Raw genomic sequence first — 19,708 nt, forward strand, 5'->3', positions numbered from 1 at the left:
ACAAATGCATGGATAAATGCACCTGTGAACTTCAAACTCGTGCTGTTCAATGGTCAACTGTACTATGTGCCAGTAAGTATTTCACATTCATCACCCTGTTTTGAATCGCCTCCCTGCGGCCTTTGGCTGGTCCGGCCTATGGATGAGAACCCGAGGCCCAGAGACGCAGTCACAGGGTCGCTATGACAGTAGCAGAGCTGGGAGCTGACCCTGAAGTCGACGGGTACCAAGAAGTTAATTCAGAGCACAGAGCACACAGGAGGCAGGAGAATGTCTGTCGGAAGAAGGAACAGGTGCCTCTTTTCCTGTTTGAATCACAGGAAATATGCTAGTGGCGTCCAAATTTTAATTGCTCTTTTCAAATTTCTGCAAAAAAGTCCATTTGTTCTGAGAGTCAAATTCCTCTTGAGGCAGGTATCCCTGATCCTGCTCCAGGCACCATGCAAGCAACGGAGGAGCCAGGACCTGCCCCCGGAGGGCGAGGCTAACGGTCACGGTCAGCGGGTTCCTTTTTTCTAAATAGAGCAAGACATGCTTCCTGGCGATGCTCCCTCCTCACCCTGGATATTCTCTCCTTCTTAAAGGGAGAGCCCTCAGAAAACTGTGCACGCAACGGGAAAGATGATCTAGAATAATGAACCACCACACTCTTAAAACAAAACATTTTATTTGAGGCAGAAATTCTAAGGTACAAAAACAACATTTTGCAAATGTCAGCTGTGATCTACTGTCACCTATTTAGAGTTATGTACAAATCTAAAAAGGCATTTTTCAATGTAAAAATACAGCACACTGCTACAGTCCGTCAGTGCTCACTATTCCACCAAAGCCCACAAAGGACAAACTTAAAGATGAAACAAAGACAGTGGCGATAACCACCGTGTCCCACAGGCTTTCCCCTCCAGAACATGGCAACAGGGAGCTTCTATGGTGGGGGAAAAACGTGAAAATAGAAGTTACCTACTCTCTAAATGAACACATTTGGGTTTTACAAAAGTTTTTTGCTCTGTCCGGACTATGTTTTTTTCTTGAGACAAAAAAAAGAAAGAAAAAAAAACTTTTTTAAAAATAACAGACAATTACACATTAGTAGAATCCAAAGGTATTTTTTTGTGTGTGTCTAATGAATGGAACAACCAGCATTGTCTACAGCACATAAAATCAAAAGATGGCTTCTTTGAATCTTCTCAACTGAAATTTTATTTGACATAAACATCAGATATACAGTATAATGGATTGCTTTTGTCAGACTTCTGATTGTATGAAACATAGAGCTTGGTCAATTCAGAGACACGGCCGCAGCCCTTTAGAACAGGAGAAAGCTCCCTGAGGAGTCTGTGGTCCCAGCTGAGTTTTGCAGAGGAACCAAAGAGCAGGAGGGAAGACAACTGACAAAATTCCCAAGAGCTCTTTGCAAATTAGCCCTTGGCAACTGCTGTCTATCTCACGAGTGGTTAAACTGAAGCCCGCACCATTTAATAATATTGAGTCATGAATTAAAGATGGTATCTCGAGATATACAAATAGCATGCAACATTGGAAGGGATAGCTGCCACTCAGTAGGTCAGAGGTGGTCCTGAAGAGCATCTTGAAGCAGCTCAGGAATGACATTAAACACATCAGGAATAAGCACCGCGTGTCTGATCATGAGGTGGGGAAGCCATGCATGATAGAGGACTATTGCCAAGAAAATCATGTGGCAATCAAAAAACCCTCAAAATGAATATAGGTGATATGTCATTTTTTTCAAAGTGCCATTATATTTTTAAGTAGCAAGAGAAGCAGGGCACATAAGAATTTCCCTGTAATCCCCATCCTGAGCATGGTCTGCACAAAGCACCAACGTGAATAAAGCACCACATTCTATTTGGGCAACTAAGCTGAGTGTGAAACTGAGAAACAGAATAGCAGTGAAAATTATTAAGCCCTTGGAAAACAAGAGCTATGGAGAATGGCTTAAGTAGGTGGGATTATTTATCACTGAAATAAAAACACCAGGGAGATGACTTCACTGTGGTTTTCAAATACAGGGAAGGTGACCAGCTGTTCTTTCCCCACTACACAACGAACAAAAGAAGGCCAGTTTGAATTTCTATAAGGAAGACACACAAAGAACTATCTGATCAGCAGGATAGGTTACAGAGTCTCCTTCGCTGAAAATCCAGAATCCCATCTACAGCCATATGTCTGAAATAATTCAGGCGCAGCCCTGACACTGGGGGAACATGCTAGATAATCCAAACTTTCTCCCACCCCCAAAACTCTGAAATTGGAATCAGAGCTATTGGCTTACAGTCAGACTTCCTTTTGTTTATTTTCACCCTGAGCCTGGAAAGGAGGTGATACAGCAAGGGTGTGAGGACTCCTGATAGCTCAGTATGAGGAAAAGCTTTTCTCCGCATATGATTTCACACCTTCAAAACAGATTCCACTCACAGATCCATTTAAAACAGAAGACGATGCAAAGACCTGGCCCTAGGGGACACTCAAGGATTCCTTGCCCCATCCCCACAAAGCCTGCTTTTCCTTATTAAGTCTTGGCCTACGCTCAGAATCGCACATGATCTACAAAGGTTTAAACCAAGAGCTAATACTATAAATAAAGTCCTTCAGGTTGTGGAGTTTAATTGGAAATTGTCCCAAGTGTCTTATTTTTTTTAAACTGGGGAGAACAGAAATCTGATTTTAAAATTAACAACTGGCTTGCCTTTCTCTTAAGACACCATGAAATGTAAAGAAGCAATCAAAACATTTCAAATACATTCACAATCATATCAGATTTCTTTGGGGGAACAATGGGAGAGAGAAAGCAGCAGGTCAGCTACTGGCTACACTGAGCAAGAGCGTTTTCTGGTGGCACCAGGTATCTGTAATTACCATGGACGCCTTTCATTTCAAATTTTGTAAAAGCAGAGGTGGCAAACTGGAAGCCAGGAGGCCAAATCAGGTCCACCCATGTGTTCTGTTGGGTCTGAATGCACTGAATTTTTTTTTTTTTTTTTAATTTAGTTGACAATACTAACCAAGTCAGAATTTTTCATGTGAAACTCCACGTTCTCAGCTTCTCTGGAAAGGTGGGAAGATGAGGAAACACTGTGTGGCCACAACTGGCTGGAGTAGCAGTCCCCTGCACGTAGGACGGACCACTTCAGTTTGCCACAGGCCCACTGTCTCCCTGCCACTGAGAGGACATGCCATTGCCATGGATAATCACACCTATTTATCATTATACCTGGCCAGCCACACTGCTGCCCCCTGCAGACATACCATCTGTTAAATAAGAGTAGCCATTTTCACCAACAATATAAAATAGAGAAGGCTAACAACTTTCACAGTGGCCTTGCCCAGCTCTCTCCAATAAACATACGAAGAGTAATTCCTACCTCTTTAAGAGAGCCAAATTAGTGTTTAGGTGGTTGGAGACTGCAGGGTTTTCTCTCTTTGGGGAGGAGGGTGTGTCATGTCTTTTCCAGGAAGAAAACAGCTTTCATTTTTCTTCCTTGTTTCTTTTAAAGGAACAGATGCTCAACGCTGGAGGGGAAGAAGCTCTGAAAATCATATAAGCCCACGTTTTTAGAGGGATGGTTTTCCTGTTTATTTGTGCTAAAGTCAGGGAACGTGAGACCCGGGTCAGTTAAAAAACAACAACAACAAGGCATTTGTGGCTATGAAGCAGTAAGACTAAACTCTGAGAAACATACATGAGCTCACATTACTGCACATTCATTCCAATGATGTCATTGTGGCTAAGGCCATTTTTTTGAACTTCTGATCTGGAACTATCTTCAGCTACTACCGGTGTTCTAATGTGTCAACCAAAAACTCTGTCTTATGACTTTATGGACCCATCTCATTTTTGGCTCAAAATACTATTACCTGGCTGGGTCACCCACCTGAGTACCTGGGCCTGGACCCGAATGACTCCTGATTCTTTCCAGAGCTCAGTGTGGCTCAAAGGCCCAGGACTTGGCCCTCTCGAGTACCCTCCCCGCTGTGGGGCTGGGCTGGGCCTGTCCAGGTAGTTCCTTTCGCTTGTAGCTGACCTGAGAGAGGAGCACACCTTGACCTGGGCTTTCACCTCCCTGATCACTCTCCTGGCATAGATGACTGTGTCAGATGCTCAGTCCTTTCTCTGTAGGGCACTGGTGAGTTAGGATAAACAACTAGCTCCCTACCGTTACCTACCTGCAGGTTACCTGGTTACCTGGAACCTTGGACTTATCCCTGTTCTCAGGTCTAGAGGACACCACCTAACAGCTACACAAGCCTTTGACTCTCAGGGTCAAAGACTTTTATTGAGAGCATCCATATATTCTAATTCTTTTTCCCCAATGTCTAAAAGCCTGTGACTTACAGAACCTTTATCTAAATTCTGTCTTATCATTTCCACTGCCTGGAACAATGTATAAGTAAAAAAAAAAAAAAAAAAAAAATGGAGATTTTCTTAAAACAGATGTTTTGCTTTAATCTACAAGGCAGCTATTCCCATTGCCAGCAGGAGATGGGAAGGGGGGGGGGGGGGAAAGGTGAAAGTAATAAGGCAAAACCAGGAAGCCAGCCTTCTCAACTTATTCTGTTAGGCATTCACGCTGTCGTTTCATTACTTGGTACAACAGTTGAATTTTGTTGAACAAACACCATAAACATTAGTATTTCAAAATAAATATCCAAACCCTAATTCCAAACTGAAAAATTACCTGACTTGTGGACTAGCGCCTTTCTTCCCTTCCATTTTCATAGTAAGTGAGTAGTTCATTTATCAAGCTCTCTGCCCAAGCTCACGAAGCCCAGTTGATGTCCCCAGCCCCAGCCCTCCATGCATTCCTGGGGCCACTTTCCCAGAGATGCCTCATTTCACATGCAAAGATGAATATCTATCCTAAAAGTGGCTCCTAATGTAATGGTTCCTTTGGGGCACGCACCATTTCTTGGCCTCAATAAGAAATCTCTCTGATAACGTTCCAAAGTGAATTTGCATATGTTGGCAAGTTTGGACCGCTCAGTCTCCTTCCCAGAATGTATGCCGATGATGGAATGACAGGACAGTCACTGTGAGCAGGGACTCTGTGCTCGTCCTGTAATCCACGGTGACAACATGGAACGTCTCTTCTCCAACAAGATGCCTGGTTTTACGGGGGAGGCAGCTTTGCTGCTCACTTGTCTTTCCCTCAGAGCAGCTGCAGGAAACTTGATGCCAGAGAACAGACGAGCACGTTCTTCTCCCAAGAAGCTGCCAGCTGCCTTTACAGAGCAGGGAGTGTGGCATTTGCATCAAAAATACACACAAACCTCTTCTTTCCAGGAGGAGTGTAAACATTCCCTTCCCCACCTGCCCAACATGTGCCTGGAAGAAGCCCTGCCCCCTCCCACCTCCCACTTTCCACCTCTCCTCAGGATGTTTCTCAGTGTCCCCCATAATATTGGTCCTATTTGCGGGAGGAGTCAAAACCACGGTCCCTGGTGTGAGTGCCAAATTCAACAGCACATATGAAAAAGGTAAGAAAAGATGCTCACATCCCCTCATGGGTGTGGGGGGGAGAACGGAGCAACCATTTTCCCTTTGGAAACAGAAATTCTGTGGGGAAGTCATTCATAAAAACAGAACATTCACTTTTCCCTTTAAAGCAAATTCTTTCCTCCTAACCTCTAAATACCTGTGTTTGGTACGATGGAACACAAGAGACAAACCTTTCATTGGGACAGTACAACAGAAACACAAAATGAAACATGATTCACAGGCTGGGCTGTGGGGGAGTGCTTTACAACTCAGGATTTAATGATTTCCGGTCCCTCGTCTTCTTTAGACAATATTCGAAGAGCACATTCATCTTTGTGACAATCCCCTCGTTTTCATCTTCTTAAAAAGAGGTTTGTCATCAGTCCAAACCAGTCCAGCAGATTAATGGCCCACCACCTCCACACACTGCCGTATTTCAGTGGGTTCTGGTCCCTCATATTCTGGACACAGCATCCAACCAGAGGCCAACTGACGCATGAACTGCAAATTCCAGCACTACAGTCCAGTTGTGTATCAGTCTCTCAAACTTCCAGGCACCAACATCTGAGATACAGCTCAGTACGTGTAACCCAGGGAAGCGTGTAACCCAGCTCAGTACGTGTAACCCAGGGAAGCGTGTAACCCAGCTCAGTACGTGTAACCCAGGGAAGCGTGTAACCCAGCTCAATAAGTGTAACCCAGGGAAGCGTGTAACCCAGCTCAGTAAGTGTAACCCAGGGAAGCGTGTAACCCAGCTCAGTACGTGTAACCCAGGAACGCGTGTAACCCAGCTCAGTAAGTGTAACCCAGGGAAGCGTGTAACCCAGCTCAGTACGTGTAACCCAGGGAAGCGTGTAACCCAGGGAGGCGTGTAACCCAGCTCAGTACGTGTAACCCAGGGAAGCGTGTAACCCAGCTCAGTAAGTGTAACCCAGGGAAGCGTGTAACCCAGCTCAGTACGTGTAACCCAGGGAAGCGTGTAACCCAGCTCAGTAAGTGTAACCCAGGGAAGCGTGTAACCCAGCTCAGTACGTGTAACCCAGGGAAGCTTTGCAGGCAGAGCTGGCTCTTGTGTGATGCCTCCTGACACCAAGAGGAGGCCCTGGGTGCTGATCCGGTGCCTTTGCATGTTGACCCACCCATCTCAGAAAGAATTGTCTAGACAGTCAGCCTGGCCCTGCAGCCCCCACTTCAGCCAGCCATGCTTTCCCCTAATACATAAAAACTCGTTCTATGAGCGATGATTGTATATTCAGTCACCTTCTTGACCTTGACTTAGAGCTTTTTTAGCACCCACGACCATCCTAAGTTGCACACCAAAAACCAAAAGGAACGTCATCTGGAACGACATGGATTCCACATAGACTGGCGCTTGATTTCTGTGGCTGCAATGGCATTAAAAGTGCTTTCTCTACAAAGCATTTCAAACCAAAGTAGCCAACAGTGAAGAGGCAAAGTTTACGGAGATAAATTAAGTCTGAAGGATCAGTGCAGGTATTTTTCTATTTCTTTACATGTTTTCTCCCTACCTCCCAGAATTGGCACTAATCCAAGGTCTGACCTAACACGGCAAGCTTCTGTCAGATCTTATGGACATGCCTTTCAGAGCTCCATATGGTTTTAGAAAACTGGAGACTTGCCAAGCTATCTGGTAGAGGGTAGGGGCGAGCAGAGCAAGTACTGGCATGAATTTCACTCGGAATATCCTTGTAGGAGACCTCAGCTGCAAGTGGGCCACGCAACCAGAGAGATGAGCTGAAGAACCAGAGAGAGGAGGCAGCTAAAGTGGCAATGCTTAGACTCTTCCGTTTCGTTACAAAGGGACAACCGTGTGGAGTTCACCAGTGTAGCTGCAGCAACCAGGTTCTGCTTTACACGCCCCAGAGGTGAGGAGCTTGGACGGGAGGGCAGGAGGGTCCTCCTCACCTAAGGAAAGAAAAGAGGGCGGAGCCACAGGTCATTGCAACTCACTGGGCTGGGCACTCAGGCCAGAATGTGGCAGAAGCTGGGTTTAGACTACGGGCTTTGCCCAAGTGAGGCAGACATCCCAACCAGCTCAAGATGGGGCACTATCGTGCTGTTATCAGGTTTTAGTTCCCTGAGCTGAAGGTCAAGGGTTTGCATGCAAGACTCCAACTAGTGACAAGCACAGTAAGGACATCCTGACACAATGTCCTCCAGGGTTCCCTGGGAAGGAGAGCCTCCTACAGAGCCCTACCTGGAGCCTGTGCTGAGCTATTATGGAGAGAATACTGCACCTGTGAACCCCAGGTTCACTAGATGTCACTTTAAAGACATTGGCAGGGTCAGGGATAGTGAACATTGCAAATCCCAACAAAGATACAGGTCCATAGACCCAATGCCTTGGGACCCAAAGCATTTTGGTATTCAGATGTTTTTGGAGTTAAGGAAGGTGATGTACTGCACACACTGTATATTACACAACATGGAACTGGGCAGCTCACTATACTTTAGCACCAGCTCACACATGTGAACACTCCCATTACCTGGATAAACTGAGATTAGCAATGGCGTTGTGACCTCCCATCAGGTTTCACTGCCAAATAAGTTTGCACAGATTTCAGAATTATGAAGAAAGGCTGTGGCCTGCAATGGAACCCACCCACCGGCACTCTGGGCAACCCGCCTTACCCAGGCCTGAGGAGGACGACACGCTCTCTGTCAGCGAAGACGTTTCTGTTTGGTCCACTGAGAGCCCTTCCATCAGGGGCAGAGACAGCTCGGAGGAGGGCACGGAGGAGTCGTAGATGCCTGAGTCCCGGGGCATGCCCAAGGGGCTGACAGCTTTCCCCGCGTGCAGCAGGGGCTGCAGGACAGAGCTGCCTCCCGGGCTGGGCCCGGCTTCCATGTCTTCGTCCAAGCCGAGCTGCTGACCCTCCAAGTGTGAGTCAGCCAGTGCCCCAGGGACGGCTGCCTCGGCCTTGAGGCAGAAATCACTCTCAGGCCCTGGTTTGCACATGACATCATTCAAAACCAAGCCTGAGTCAAACTTCTCCAGGACTGGCTCCCGGTAATGGAGTGAGGGAGGATGGAAGGGAACGAACTGCTTCTCAAACCAGTCGGGCTCCTCGTCGATAAACTGGTGCATGTTGCAAATGGCGACGTACAAGGACCGGCCCGACTTGCTCCGGAAGTAATTCCTCCTGCTGATGTGTCCAGGGTGCGGCCCAGGCTCTGGGAGGCCGTGGTCTCGGGAATGCAGGTGGGAGCAGAGCTGCGGAAGGTTGTCCATGAGTTTGTACTTGGTGCTCAGGTCCAGGATGCCAGGAACATCTCCCTCGCAGGAATAATCGAAGTAGACGGCGATGAACTTGCTGAGCGCCGTCGATGAGCTCTGCTTGGCCTGGCGGAGCTTTTCGGCGATGGCTGACACAGCCACCAGGAAGAGCTCCCCTTTCCCGGAGCCTCGGCCGCCTCCTTTGTGCTTGCAGTTCTTCTTGTCCACAAAGTACTTCATGCCTTTGGAACACACCACGATGATGAACTGGGACTCGTGGATCTTCTGGATGACCCATTCTCTCTGCCCTTCTCTGCAGAGGCTGAAGTCTTCCCACAGGTCCAGAGCCACCTGGAAAGAGAACACAGACCCTCACTCACCTGTACAAGCCCGGAGGGTTGAGTAACAAGAACAAGAATGTTACAAGATGGGCACATCATCTCTCCCGTAATCATTATTAGCACAGCTACGGGGAGCTCCAGGTTGCCGGCTCTGAGGGACAGCTAACATTCCATGGGTGACAGGTTACCGGCTCTGAGGGACAGCTAACATTCCATGGGTGACAGGGGTCACACACAAGGCCCTCTGCATCATGCCCTCGTTTTACCATAACGTGGGATCATTACCACTCCCATCCTACAAGTGAAGAGACAGACGCATAGCACTGTAGCAACCTGCCTAAGTCACATATCACACCTGAGGCCCTCAAGGTACTTGTGCACAGCACAGAAAATGGAGGCACTGAGGTTGGTCTGTCTGATGAGTAAGGCTGCCTGGATGGCGGGACAGGTCTCAGAGAGAAAGCTGGGAGACGATGATAGAAGGACATGAGTGAGGGACCACAACATGGGGTGGGAAACGGGGCTCAGGTCTGGGTGCCAGAGTCGCCCACAATGCTGGCTGACTCACGTCCAGAAAGTGTGACTGACAACGAGGAGCTCCCCAGCCACTCTGAAAGCCCCGGTTCAGCCATGCTGTTTATCAGCTGGTCAGTGGCTGGAGAAGAGGGTAGTGACCTGCAGTAACATCCGAGTAAGCCAACTTCCTTGGAATGACCAGCACCTTCCACCATGACTTCACCGAGATCGACAGGGTTACATCCCTAAAAGGCTTTAACTAAACCCCAGGGGGGTCTGGTAGGGAGTTTGGGGGTAAGGGGCAAGGGAAGAAAAAAAGGCCCCCTCAGATGGCTGCATCTTCCAGAGCATTTTCATCTGATTCTGCTGAAATCATCTCTTGGCAATTATATCGGCCTCTTCCCTTCTGTAGTTCAGAAACTAATTCCCAATGGGCATGCCCAAACACGGAAGCCACGGTCCATTAAGGGGAAAGGGGGTCTCAAATGACTGTCTACGTCTTCTGCTCCAAGGCTTTACCAAAGGGAAGAAAAACCCACTATCCATCCACTTGCTGAAAATAATCCCGAATTGTCTTACACTTGCCCTCATTCTTCCTAATACTACACATTCTAAAAATTAGTTGAGATTATATACCAAGCATTGTTTTAAAATGTTCCTATCTTTGATCCAGCAATTCCATTTCCAGGCATCTGTCTTTGGAAAAATCATCAGAAATGAGGCAAAGGTGAACTACTAAAACATTTAACAATTCGAAATAACTAACATTAGGGATCAGGTGGCTATTCAAAATTACAGTTTAAATAAAACTACTAATTGTGTAAAAAGTTACTACAGAGACAGAAAAAGTAATTCCAATCCACGCAAAATGAAAAGCTGTATGCATGAGTTCATCTATGTAGAAAAAGACTAGAAGAAAATATACCAAATAGTAACCATGGTTCCTCTTTTCTCTAGGTTGAGATTACAGGCCAATTTTTGTCATCGTTTTCTAGTTTCCAAATTTCCCACAGTGTTACACACATACTTGGAAGACTTTTTTCCCCCTGAGGCTCCCTACAAGCAGAGCGAACTGGGTTGTCTGCATCTGAAGACAGCGTGTAGCCCCCGCTGAAGTTTGCAGTTGTTTTTCAGCATCTGTGCTGATAGGCCAACCTCTCCACCTTCAAACACTGGGAAACCAGGCCAGCATGTAAATACGTTTTATGGACACTAGAGAGCAGCCTCACCACGCGGAGAGATTCTGAGAACTCCACCAGCAGGCAGCTTCAAAGCACAAACAACCCAACTACACAATTATTGCACAATTCTTGCATGTGTAAGAAGAAATGTGCCCTCCATGAGAGCTTCAGAATTCATTGTAAAATTAACACCACAACATTATAGAAAAGCTACATATTAATAGCTTAACTCGAGAACAGGTCAGAAGCCCAGAGAGATCATGTGAGCACTTGACACATTATTATTTTCCTTTTTTATTAGGTTGGTGCAAAAGTAATTGTGGTTTTTGCAATTATTTTTAACCTTGTAAATCGCAATTACTTTTGCACCAACCTAACAGCAAAGATTCCCCCACAGAACTGTCAAACCCGCTGCTTTCCTGGCCATTCTCTCTTTGACTCTCCAGTGCTCACCAGGATATGCGGAGTGCCCACCTCCCCCACCCCCACTACAGGCTCCCAGGGCCGCTGCCATTTCCCCCATGCAACTTCCTACCAGGTGGGAGCAACTTCCAGGCTTTGGAGCAGGAGTGAGTCAGGGTTAGAACTGAGTATCAGGAAACACTTAATGCTGCTGACGGGTAGGAAAGACTGAAGGAAGAGCGCAAGGCTGACCCGTGTGGAAGCCAGAAACGGCTGGAGGCCAGGTGTCACGGAAGGAGGCCTGGAGGCAAGCACAAGGCAGCGAGGAGAGAGGGCAGACTATGTGTCCCACCCCAGGTAAGAGAAGAGACTGGATTCCTCACCTCGCAGCCACAGAAGTCCTGGAGGAAGTAGGCAAAACACTGGACAACATTCATGTGATTCTGGCCGTCTTTACTGGAATAGCAGAGGAAGACCTTCGGCCGCGGCCGGAGCCTCTCTCTAGGCAGGGCTGTGGTGTAGGTGGAGGACTCAGAACTCTCTTCATCTAAATGTGAATATATATTTTCTAAATTGGAAAAGAAGATAGGATTGATACCTATGAGCAATGCTTTATCCTGTTCCCTAAGACTCGGGACCTAATGCTATCTTCGAGAAACAGCAGGTGACATGTCCAGTTTCTCAACTCCACCTACCACTGAGAATGGGACAGCTGATTTCTCCAGCGGAGCAACAAATAGCCAAAATTTGTTCTTCACCTAAAACTGACCTCGGGCCAGCCAAGCACACTGTAGGGAACACCCTAGTCAGCAGAAAGCACCCAGACCAGTTCTTGCAACCACGTGCACCAACTAGACCAATTAGCGTTAGCAGAGCAGACCTTTAAACATAAAAACCACCTTTTTTATTGAGGTATGACTTACAAAGGTAAAGTGCAGGGATCTTCTGCATCCATCTCAAATTTTTATCTAAGTATACACCTATGTCATCGCCACTCAGATCAAGATACGGAACACTTCCAGCTCCCCGGAAGGTTCCCTCCTGACCTGACTTTTATAAGTGATCATGCCCTACGTTCATCCTTACTCATACCTTCCGACGTCCTTGGCGCTCTTGAATTTACTATCCCAAGTTTGAGAATAGAATTATGGCTGTTCTTTTAGTGGCTCCTGGGGTTAAAAGGATTTTATTTAATTCTGTGAAGTACAATAGCTGGGAACTGACTACAGAAGCTATGTGGCTTCCTAGACTCCCACCTAGAGGGATCAAGCACTCCAGTCTGCCTCTGTAGGAGACCCCAGCCCTGCCCACTGGGGGGGGGGGGCACACCACACAGATATACCTTGTTGCTTCTTGCGGCACATCACAGTGAAGAGTGTAGCGAATGCCGATATGACGACCAAGGGCACAGTGATGGCAACAGCTCGGATGGGCCCAGCCCACGGGGAATGCACTGGGAAATTTCAAAGGGAAGGCGTTTAAGCTTAAGCAGCATAACAATTCAAAGAGAAATAATTTTTTTTTTCAACATAAGCCACATAACGGGTTCTAGGACACCTTCTCTAGTGCTGGTTTGGTGATTATAAAAGGATTCATTTTGAAGAAACAATTTAACAGTCTGCTGGGACAGTAAATACCTTTAAGTGAGAATTTTGCCTAAGGAGACGCCCCCTCCCACCACCACTTCTCTTATAAGGACAACTGACTGTTTAGCTCTAGTTATACACACTCCACACTGGCTTTGATCTCCCAGGTATCAATGTTTGGGTGGAAGGAAAGTCAGAGCTGATGGAACATCCTAGAGAGAAGAGCTCGTTTTGCTGTGTTTTGTTTGTGTAAACCATGATACCCTGGTCAACTGTAGTCCAGAGCCAACATGTCAAACAAATGAAAAAAATTCTTACCTGGCTTTAAGGCATAATGCATCACTTTTCTTGTTGTATTAGTGTCATCCACCAGCTGCAAAACAGAAGATGCTGTATTATTTTTTTTTTTTTAAGTGATGGTATGGCGACGGAGTTCATTCTTTTTCCATCTGTGGGCAGTGTGGGACAGGACGACGGAGAATGGGAAAACAGAGCTGCTGCCTGTCATCATTTCCGAGCTGAGACCAGACATTAATAGTCAGATACATCTCTGCTTTACCAGCTCTAAACTCTCAGCTTCATCACGTTTCCTTTCATGAATCAAAGGTTTTTCATTCGATGATGAAATCTGCTAGTGAGTTCCACGTTCTAACAATTTTCAGTAGACATGGCATCTTAGCACTGATTGTACTCAGCCTCGTAATGCTTTCAGAGGGCGTGTCTGTTCAAAACCACATATTGCTACCGAGTAATGCAAGAACGAGGTGTGTCTACCAAAATGTTAAGACAGGTTGGTTGTCTTCGAATAGGAAGGCTATGGACAGATTTTTAATTTCCCTTTCTAGTTTTCTTTTACTCCTAATTTTGTAGTGGTTTTGATACTGGGAAAGAAATCTACAGAAAGAAAAAATATATCATGTACATGCTTTTTAAGTGGTACTTAGGACTCATGTACATTTATACAAAAGAATGTCAGCAGAAACCTAGAGAAGCATAGGCATATATAATGGGTATAACTTTTGCTTCACTGTTTTATTACTAAAAACTTTTTAGAAACTAAAATTTTTAAAATATATCTTTGTAAGTATAAAGGAATACTATATAGAAATTTTAAATCATGGTTATAGGGGCTTTATGGTCACATAAAAATATTTATTTGAGATATTAATGAAGAAAAATCAAAGATGAATTTTACATAAACTTTTTTAAAAGCATGTTAAAGACCATGTAAAAATATAAGTGTACACACCTTCAATGGCCTGAAATTTAAGTGTTGTAAATAGCTGGAATTATAAATGAACTGGATTCATTCTGTAGAATTACTAACAGGGCTTTCTTGAGTTATACATACCTCAATTACATAATCCCCTGGAGACACATTTTGAAGGAGGCAGCTGGTTGTCTCTGTATTTTGCTCCTGCAAAGAAACAAACAACTTACAAAACTTGCTTCTTGGATGAGGTCATCAGGACCCCTCTCTTTCCCCAGAGCAGAAAGCAACTGTATTTATCTGCCATGTTATCTGAACTTCACTTTTACAGAAGGCCCAGGGGAGTCCATATTGTATACCTAGCTGGTGGTGGCGCCCTCAGCAGGAATATTTGATTTGAAGACAAAGAAACTATGTATTTAGAATACCCTTTACTTAATAAAAGGGTGGAGAAAGAAATTACCTGTCTGTGTTGGTATGTATTTTATTTGCCATAATTTTAACTTGAGCAGGTCAATGATAGAGGAGAACCAGCAGGAAAGCAAAGCTCAGCACCCACAGGAACCTGCCCAGGAAGGCACTGGTGTCTTCCATCACCACTAAAAACCTCTCTTGTGCTCCTAGGGGGTGATCTAGCAGACCTGTAAACTTCCACAGAATGTTTCACACTTCCTCTCACCACCTCCAGTTTAAGAACTTGGTTACTAAGATTCTACTTAACCTTGACCTATGTGTAAAATCAGCAGCCACTTAAATGCTATTGGAGTGGCTCCTAGATGTGGTTTTTCCACTTACTAGTTGTGTGACCTTGAGCAAGCCAGGCATCCTCCTTGAGCCTCAGGTTCCCTATCTGTAAAGTGGGGATAACAGCAGCCTCTGTTTCACAGGGTTAAAAGGATTCGGTGAGCATAAAGCTTGTTGATTGGTACACAGTGAGCACCTGATTAATGTTTGAAATACAGAAGAACAAACTAGAAATACTTAATTATTTTGGGTCCTTGGTAATATTTTCACCAGGCTACATCATCTAATGCTCACATGGAACCATCCAAATTCCAGAGACTCGGGGGTCACTTTAAAACGTAGGGTTCCTTTATATACACCTAGCGGCTCACCTGTTTACAGGTCTTTCGCTTGAATGGTCCTTCATGCTTGAGCTTATAATGAAGATAGAAGAAACGGAAGCCAAAGGTGTGTGGTGCATGGTCGAAGGATACCTGCATGTCTGACCCGTGCTGGGTGATATTCAGATTTCGAGGCTTCCAGACTGGGAGGAGAAAGGACCCAAAGTGAGTACCCACAGTCCACCCAACACTACAAGCGTGGCGACACTTTGAGACAAGGACAGGGGTACTTACAGGGTTTACAGGCCAGGTTGTCTGGCTGTAACAACAGGTCACAGGCTGTTAAGAGAGATGCATATTTTTAGTTATAGGGCAGTTCGACATTTTCCTTGTCCAACAAGTCTATAAAATATGAATACGTGGTAATGGGTGCTTCTGGGAAGAGTATAAAATCCATCAACTCAACAATGATTTTCAGTACTGCGCAGTGGTAGCTTGAGAAAATTTAACTCGCACAATATGAAAGTATTAGGTTGGGGCAAAAGTCGTTGTGGTGTTTGCCATTATTTTTAACCTTTTAAATCACAATTACTCTTTCAGCAACCTAATATTCATGCAGTTTATTTTATGCCAAATAAATGAAAACGGTATAAAGTCAACCAGATTTTAAAAGGTTGTCAAGCATTACATAGTATCAAGGCCAGCGGCCAAGGGCAGCGGGACTGTGTTCACGCCCCCGCCACATGGAGATCGGTTTGAGCTGTAAACAGAAATGATGCTGGCCCCTGTCCCACGGTGGAGCCCTGGAGGCACAGGAGAACCTCGGAGCGAGCCTGTTAACTGTCTTGGTGTTATTGCAACCTTCGCTAGCATTCTAATGTAAAATCCTTCAGACAGAGTCTAAAACTGACATCCAGGCATCTACTAAGGAGTAGCACCAGCGCTGAAAACCAGACAGCAAGGCCAGTAGCTCTGCAACACAATGAGAGAAGCCCAACAGCTAGTCGAGTCTGCCATGGTGCTAACCCAGGGAGAACCCTCTGGAAATGTCCATACAATGCCAAGGAAACCGAAGGCAGCATCGAGGCCCTGTGCATTGACATGGTGATAAACACACCGCCTGCTCCTGCCTCATGTCCAGACAGACACGCTGATTCCGATGGGAAAAATTAGCGTTAACTTATGCTAGGTTTGATGTAGGCAAGTTTGTCATGAACACATTCTCTGAATCCTCTGTCTGGTTGTGGTCTATAAGGCATCAAGAGGTGTTGTAAAATGCGCATGGTCTTTGCCCTGTGGAATTTTATTTTAATTAAGAAAATGAGACCAATTGCTGCATAAAAAACAACTACAGCTTAGTTAGGGGGAAAAAAAGACAAGAAGAAAACAAGCAGAGTGAGAATTCTACAAAAGAGAAACACTGGTGTAGGCCAGCATTGAGAATAACAACATCACAGAGGATGAGGACCGCAACCAGACACATAGGAGGGGATGTCAGATTGGCCTGAATGCTGACCATCCAAGGCCTAGAACGCCAGACAGAAAGACTGACCAGAAAGGGACGAGGGAACTGCTGTATGTTTCACGGTACCTGGGCACAAAGTCTGAAAGCAACAATTCAGGGAGATGAAAGAGACACCATATGCAGAACAGATGGCAAAGGAGAGCCAGACAGAAAAGGGAATCCAGCATGGTTGGTGGTGTGGACTCGAGTCAGACTTCTGGGGTTCAAATCCCAGCCCCCAGAAAGTCCCTTGACCTCTCTCTCTCTGTGTGATTCTACATGTAATGACCGAGACGGTAAGACTCAATTCTTTGTAGGGTTGTCCTGGGGGTAAACTGAGTTAATATTTGGAAAGCATTTAGAACAGCTCCTGGCACATAGATGTCAAATGAATAAGTAGAAAGAATAAATACACTTCTAGAAAGAGGTGATCTCAGGAATACTGCTGAATTTTCTTAATGGAAACTTGAAAACAAGTCACTCACAAACGCTACCCTCCTGATGACAGGTAAAAGAAGGAATCACTCCAGGTTCTATTCTTCACCCCAAAAATCAACTTACACTTTTTTATTCTTATTATTTCAATCAAATGGTTTTCATACATGATTATCTAACAGCACCCTCTTACAAAAAAAGAAAAATCAACCATCATGTCTACTCTAGAACAAACCAGGAATGGGTGTCTCTGGTTAGATTAATACTTCCTGGGCCAAATCTTAATTCTAAAAGTTCCTTTTCTGCATACTTTTTCTGGATGCTTTTCTCCTCACCACGCCGGTTTCATACCACTAATTTGGTAGGCTCTTGAACACATCTCTGTAATTAAAAGCACAAGTCTCCCCATGGGAACCAGGCAGGAAAGACTACACTCACCTCGTGTTCTGAAGAAGAAAGGGTGATAATTGCTTTCATTTTTAATGGAAGGAAAAGGGACAATCTTCACAAAGTAATCTGTCTCAAACTTCATATTCAGGAAAGGTTGAGATTCCATTCCCTAAAAGGAAACAAAAACACAGGTGATGTTATAGAGAAATGACCCATCCCTCCACCTACCCAAGAGAGCTTCAGGCGTAACCCAGACACAGTTCCAGAGCTGGGTGATGTGTCCTGGGGACGGAGGAAGTCAGGTCTATTTTCTGGACCTGTTTAGCTTTGGGTCCCTCACTGAAAATGATGCTCGACAACGATGTCTGTTCTTTGTCAAGGAAGCCACAGCTTGTTAACACTGAGCCTTGAAGATGGTGGGGAGAAGCGCACGTGCGCTCCCGAGAGCACGAAGCCACCTTCCAGGACGTGGTACAGCGTGCCACCCGGGAGATGTGTTTACCAGCGACAGGTGCTGGAGCAGCCTCACAATGTTGCCTGCCGTTCTCGCCCACCTTGGCAGGCGGGGTGGGCCCCACAGCCCCTCCTTCTCCAGTTTCACAGCCTTTCAATAGACCATTCAGAACCCCCGAACAATAGTGTGTCTTCAGGAGCACATACCCCGTGTGTGACTTACAGTTCTTTTGAAGCTACTGTTGAGCTGCTTCGGGTCCTTTAGAATCAGTTGCTGGCACTGTCTCCCCTCCGACTTCAGCTCCTCCAGTATCACCCGAAATCCTTTCAGGAATTCGATGCCTAAGCAAAGCAGAATGCTTCTATTAAAAGGTAGACCTAATTACTTTTGAACACACTTTCCTTCCTCCCAGATTATCATCCTCTCCACCTACACAACAGAGTTAAAGGAATTCTTACTCTGGCCAGAATCTCTGAGTTTACAGAAAGGAAAAACACATACCCTGCATTCCTCTGGTACGGACCAGGTGATTTTCTCTGTCATACCATTACTAATTAATTAATCTCTAATCCAGCCAGCCATTTTACAAATACCCATTGCCTCTGTGGCATTAGGGTTCAAATATTTAGACTCAAGTCACAGTTGATCATAGATGTCTGCAGTGCAATACATAATTTCTAGGTCATTACACAGGGTGTATTCAGTTGATAATAATTCCCCATGCTGACTAACAAATCCCACCAAACCACGCTTCCACTTTAAGTTTTAGTCCTATATTTGCGGGCATGTTTCAATAAGCAACGTACAAAATTCCCAAAAAGTGTGTGTCTGCAACCAAGGGGTTCCTAGGCTTAAGATTAAATAGCCTAGGAGAATGCCTGTGTGATTTACAAAGCGGTTCTTGCTCTAATCATGCCTGAAAGGCAGACACCCAAGAGCTGCTCAGTGTGTGCTCTTCATACAGCACTCAGAGGCACTGAGACGCCCACAGCGCCACTGAAAGACGCCGGCACAGCCTCCTGCCACCTGAGCTTCCCCCGCTGCACGTCCGACTAGATGCTTTCAAAAGGATTAAGCTCTGATGGCCACAAGAGCCGGTACCAGGGCTCTGTAGCCCATGGAGACTGGAATGGTCCAACTGCAGCTGGAGATCCCCCAAGCCGGCCTCAATTGGCACGGTATCGATTTCGCATTCTTTCTGAACACTAGACGAGGAGACATATTCAACCTTTCCCCTCCCAGGGCCAAAGTAATTACGCAGGATGCAATTAACCAGGTGGGAAAATTATGGATGGCAAAGGCCAGGGAAATCTTTTTCTCTTTCGAATAGGTTCTCCAATCCTGTACCTATTTGATAAAGAGCACATATTTTACGGTGGAGGGCAAAAGAGCAGCAAGCAGAGCTTCAAGTTTCAGGGGCTCAGAGCATAGAGCGTGCAGGTACTGACTCTGCCATGTTCTATTTCAAGTACACAGCTTCCTGTGGGTGAGAGCCAGCTGACCAACAGCGCGACAGGTCTTTGACCAGCGACTATTGAGTAGATCTCACAGGAACTTGCCATTTGAGATCCAAAGAAAAAAGATATTTGAACAAATCATTATTTATGCTAAGATTTAATTCATGCAATGTCCCCAGAACTACTGCTTTAGCAAAAGCCAGGTGACTAATATGATTAAAGACTATACAGCTCACAATTACATAAAAACTCATCAGCTGGGGTGGGGTGAGAGTAGATGGTTCTAGTCTTTCGTTTTAAAAGACCTGCCTAAAAAAATCACTACACCGAGTCTGGGAGTATGGGGAGCGGTAGCAAATGTGAATCTTAAATCACAGAAACGCCTTTATCACAATACTATTAACAGCTTGTAGTAACATAATGTTTAGCAATT

The 19,708-nt window shown here is 45.5% G+C and overlaps 1 protein-coding gene across 2 annotated transcripts in view; it reads right to left on the reverse strand.

Annotated features, from left to right (window-relative positions):
* Positions 1-650: 650 nt before the first annotated feature.
* IL17RD (interleukin 17 receptor D) overlaps positions 651-19,708 on the reverse strand; it is a 63,435-nt gene continuing 44,377 nt past the window's right edge. Inside the window, exons 4-13 of one of the 2 annotated variants that reach the window (XM_019724203.2) lie at positions 18,041-18,159; positions 17,413-17,533; positions 15,330-15,374; positions 15,087-15,238; positions 14,113-14,178; positions 13,080-13,134; positions 12,518-12,628; positions 11,559-11,722; positions 8,150-9,086; positions 651-7,423 (exon numbers count right to left, since the gene is read on the reverse strand). In XM_019724203.2, coding sequence (XP_019579762.2) covers positions 7,311-7,423; positions 8,150-9,086; positions 11,559-11,722; positions 12,518-12,628; positions 13,080-13,134; positions 14,113-14,178; positions 15,087-15,238; positions 15,330-15,374; positions 17,413-17,533; positions 18,041-18,159 — 1,883 coding nt within the window. In that variant the 3' untranslated portion in view covers positions 651-7,310. Of the gene's footprint in view, positions 7,424-8,149; positions 9,087-11,558; positions 11,744-12,517; positions 12,629-13,079; positions 13,135-14,112; positions 14,179-15,086; positions 15,239-15,329; positions 15,375-17,412; positions 17,534-18,040; positions 18,160-19,708 lie in introns of both variants that reach the window. The other variant, XM_019724202.2, reaches the window with a different exon arrangement.

Source organism: Rhinolophus sinicus, linkage group LG10, assembly GCF_036562045.2.
Source record: "Rhinolophus sinicus isolate RSC01 linkage group LG10, ASM3656204v1, whole genome shotgun sequence".
Taxonomy (NCBI): domain Eukaryota; kingdom Metazoa; phylum Chordata; class Mammalia; order Chiroptera; family Rhinolophidae; genus Rhinolophus; species Rhinolophus sinicus.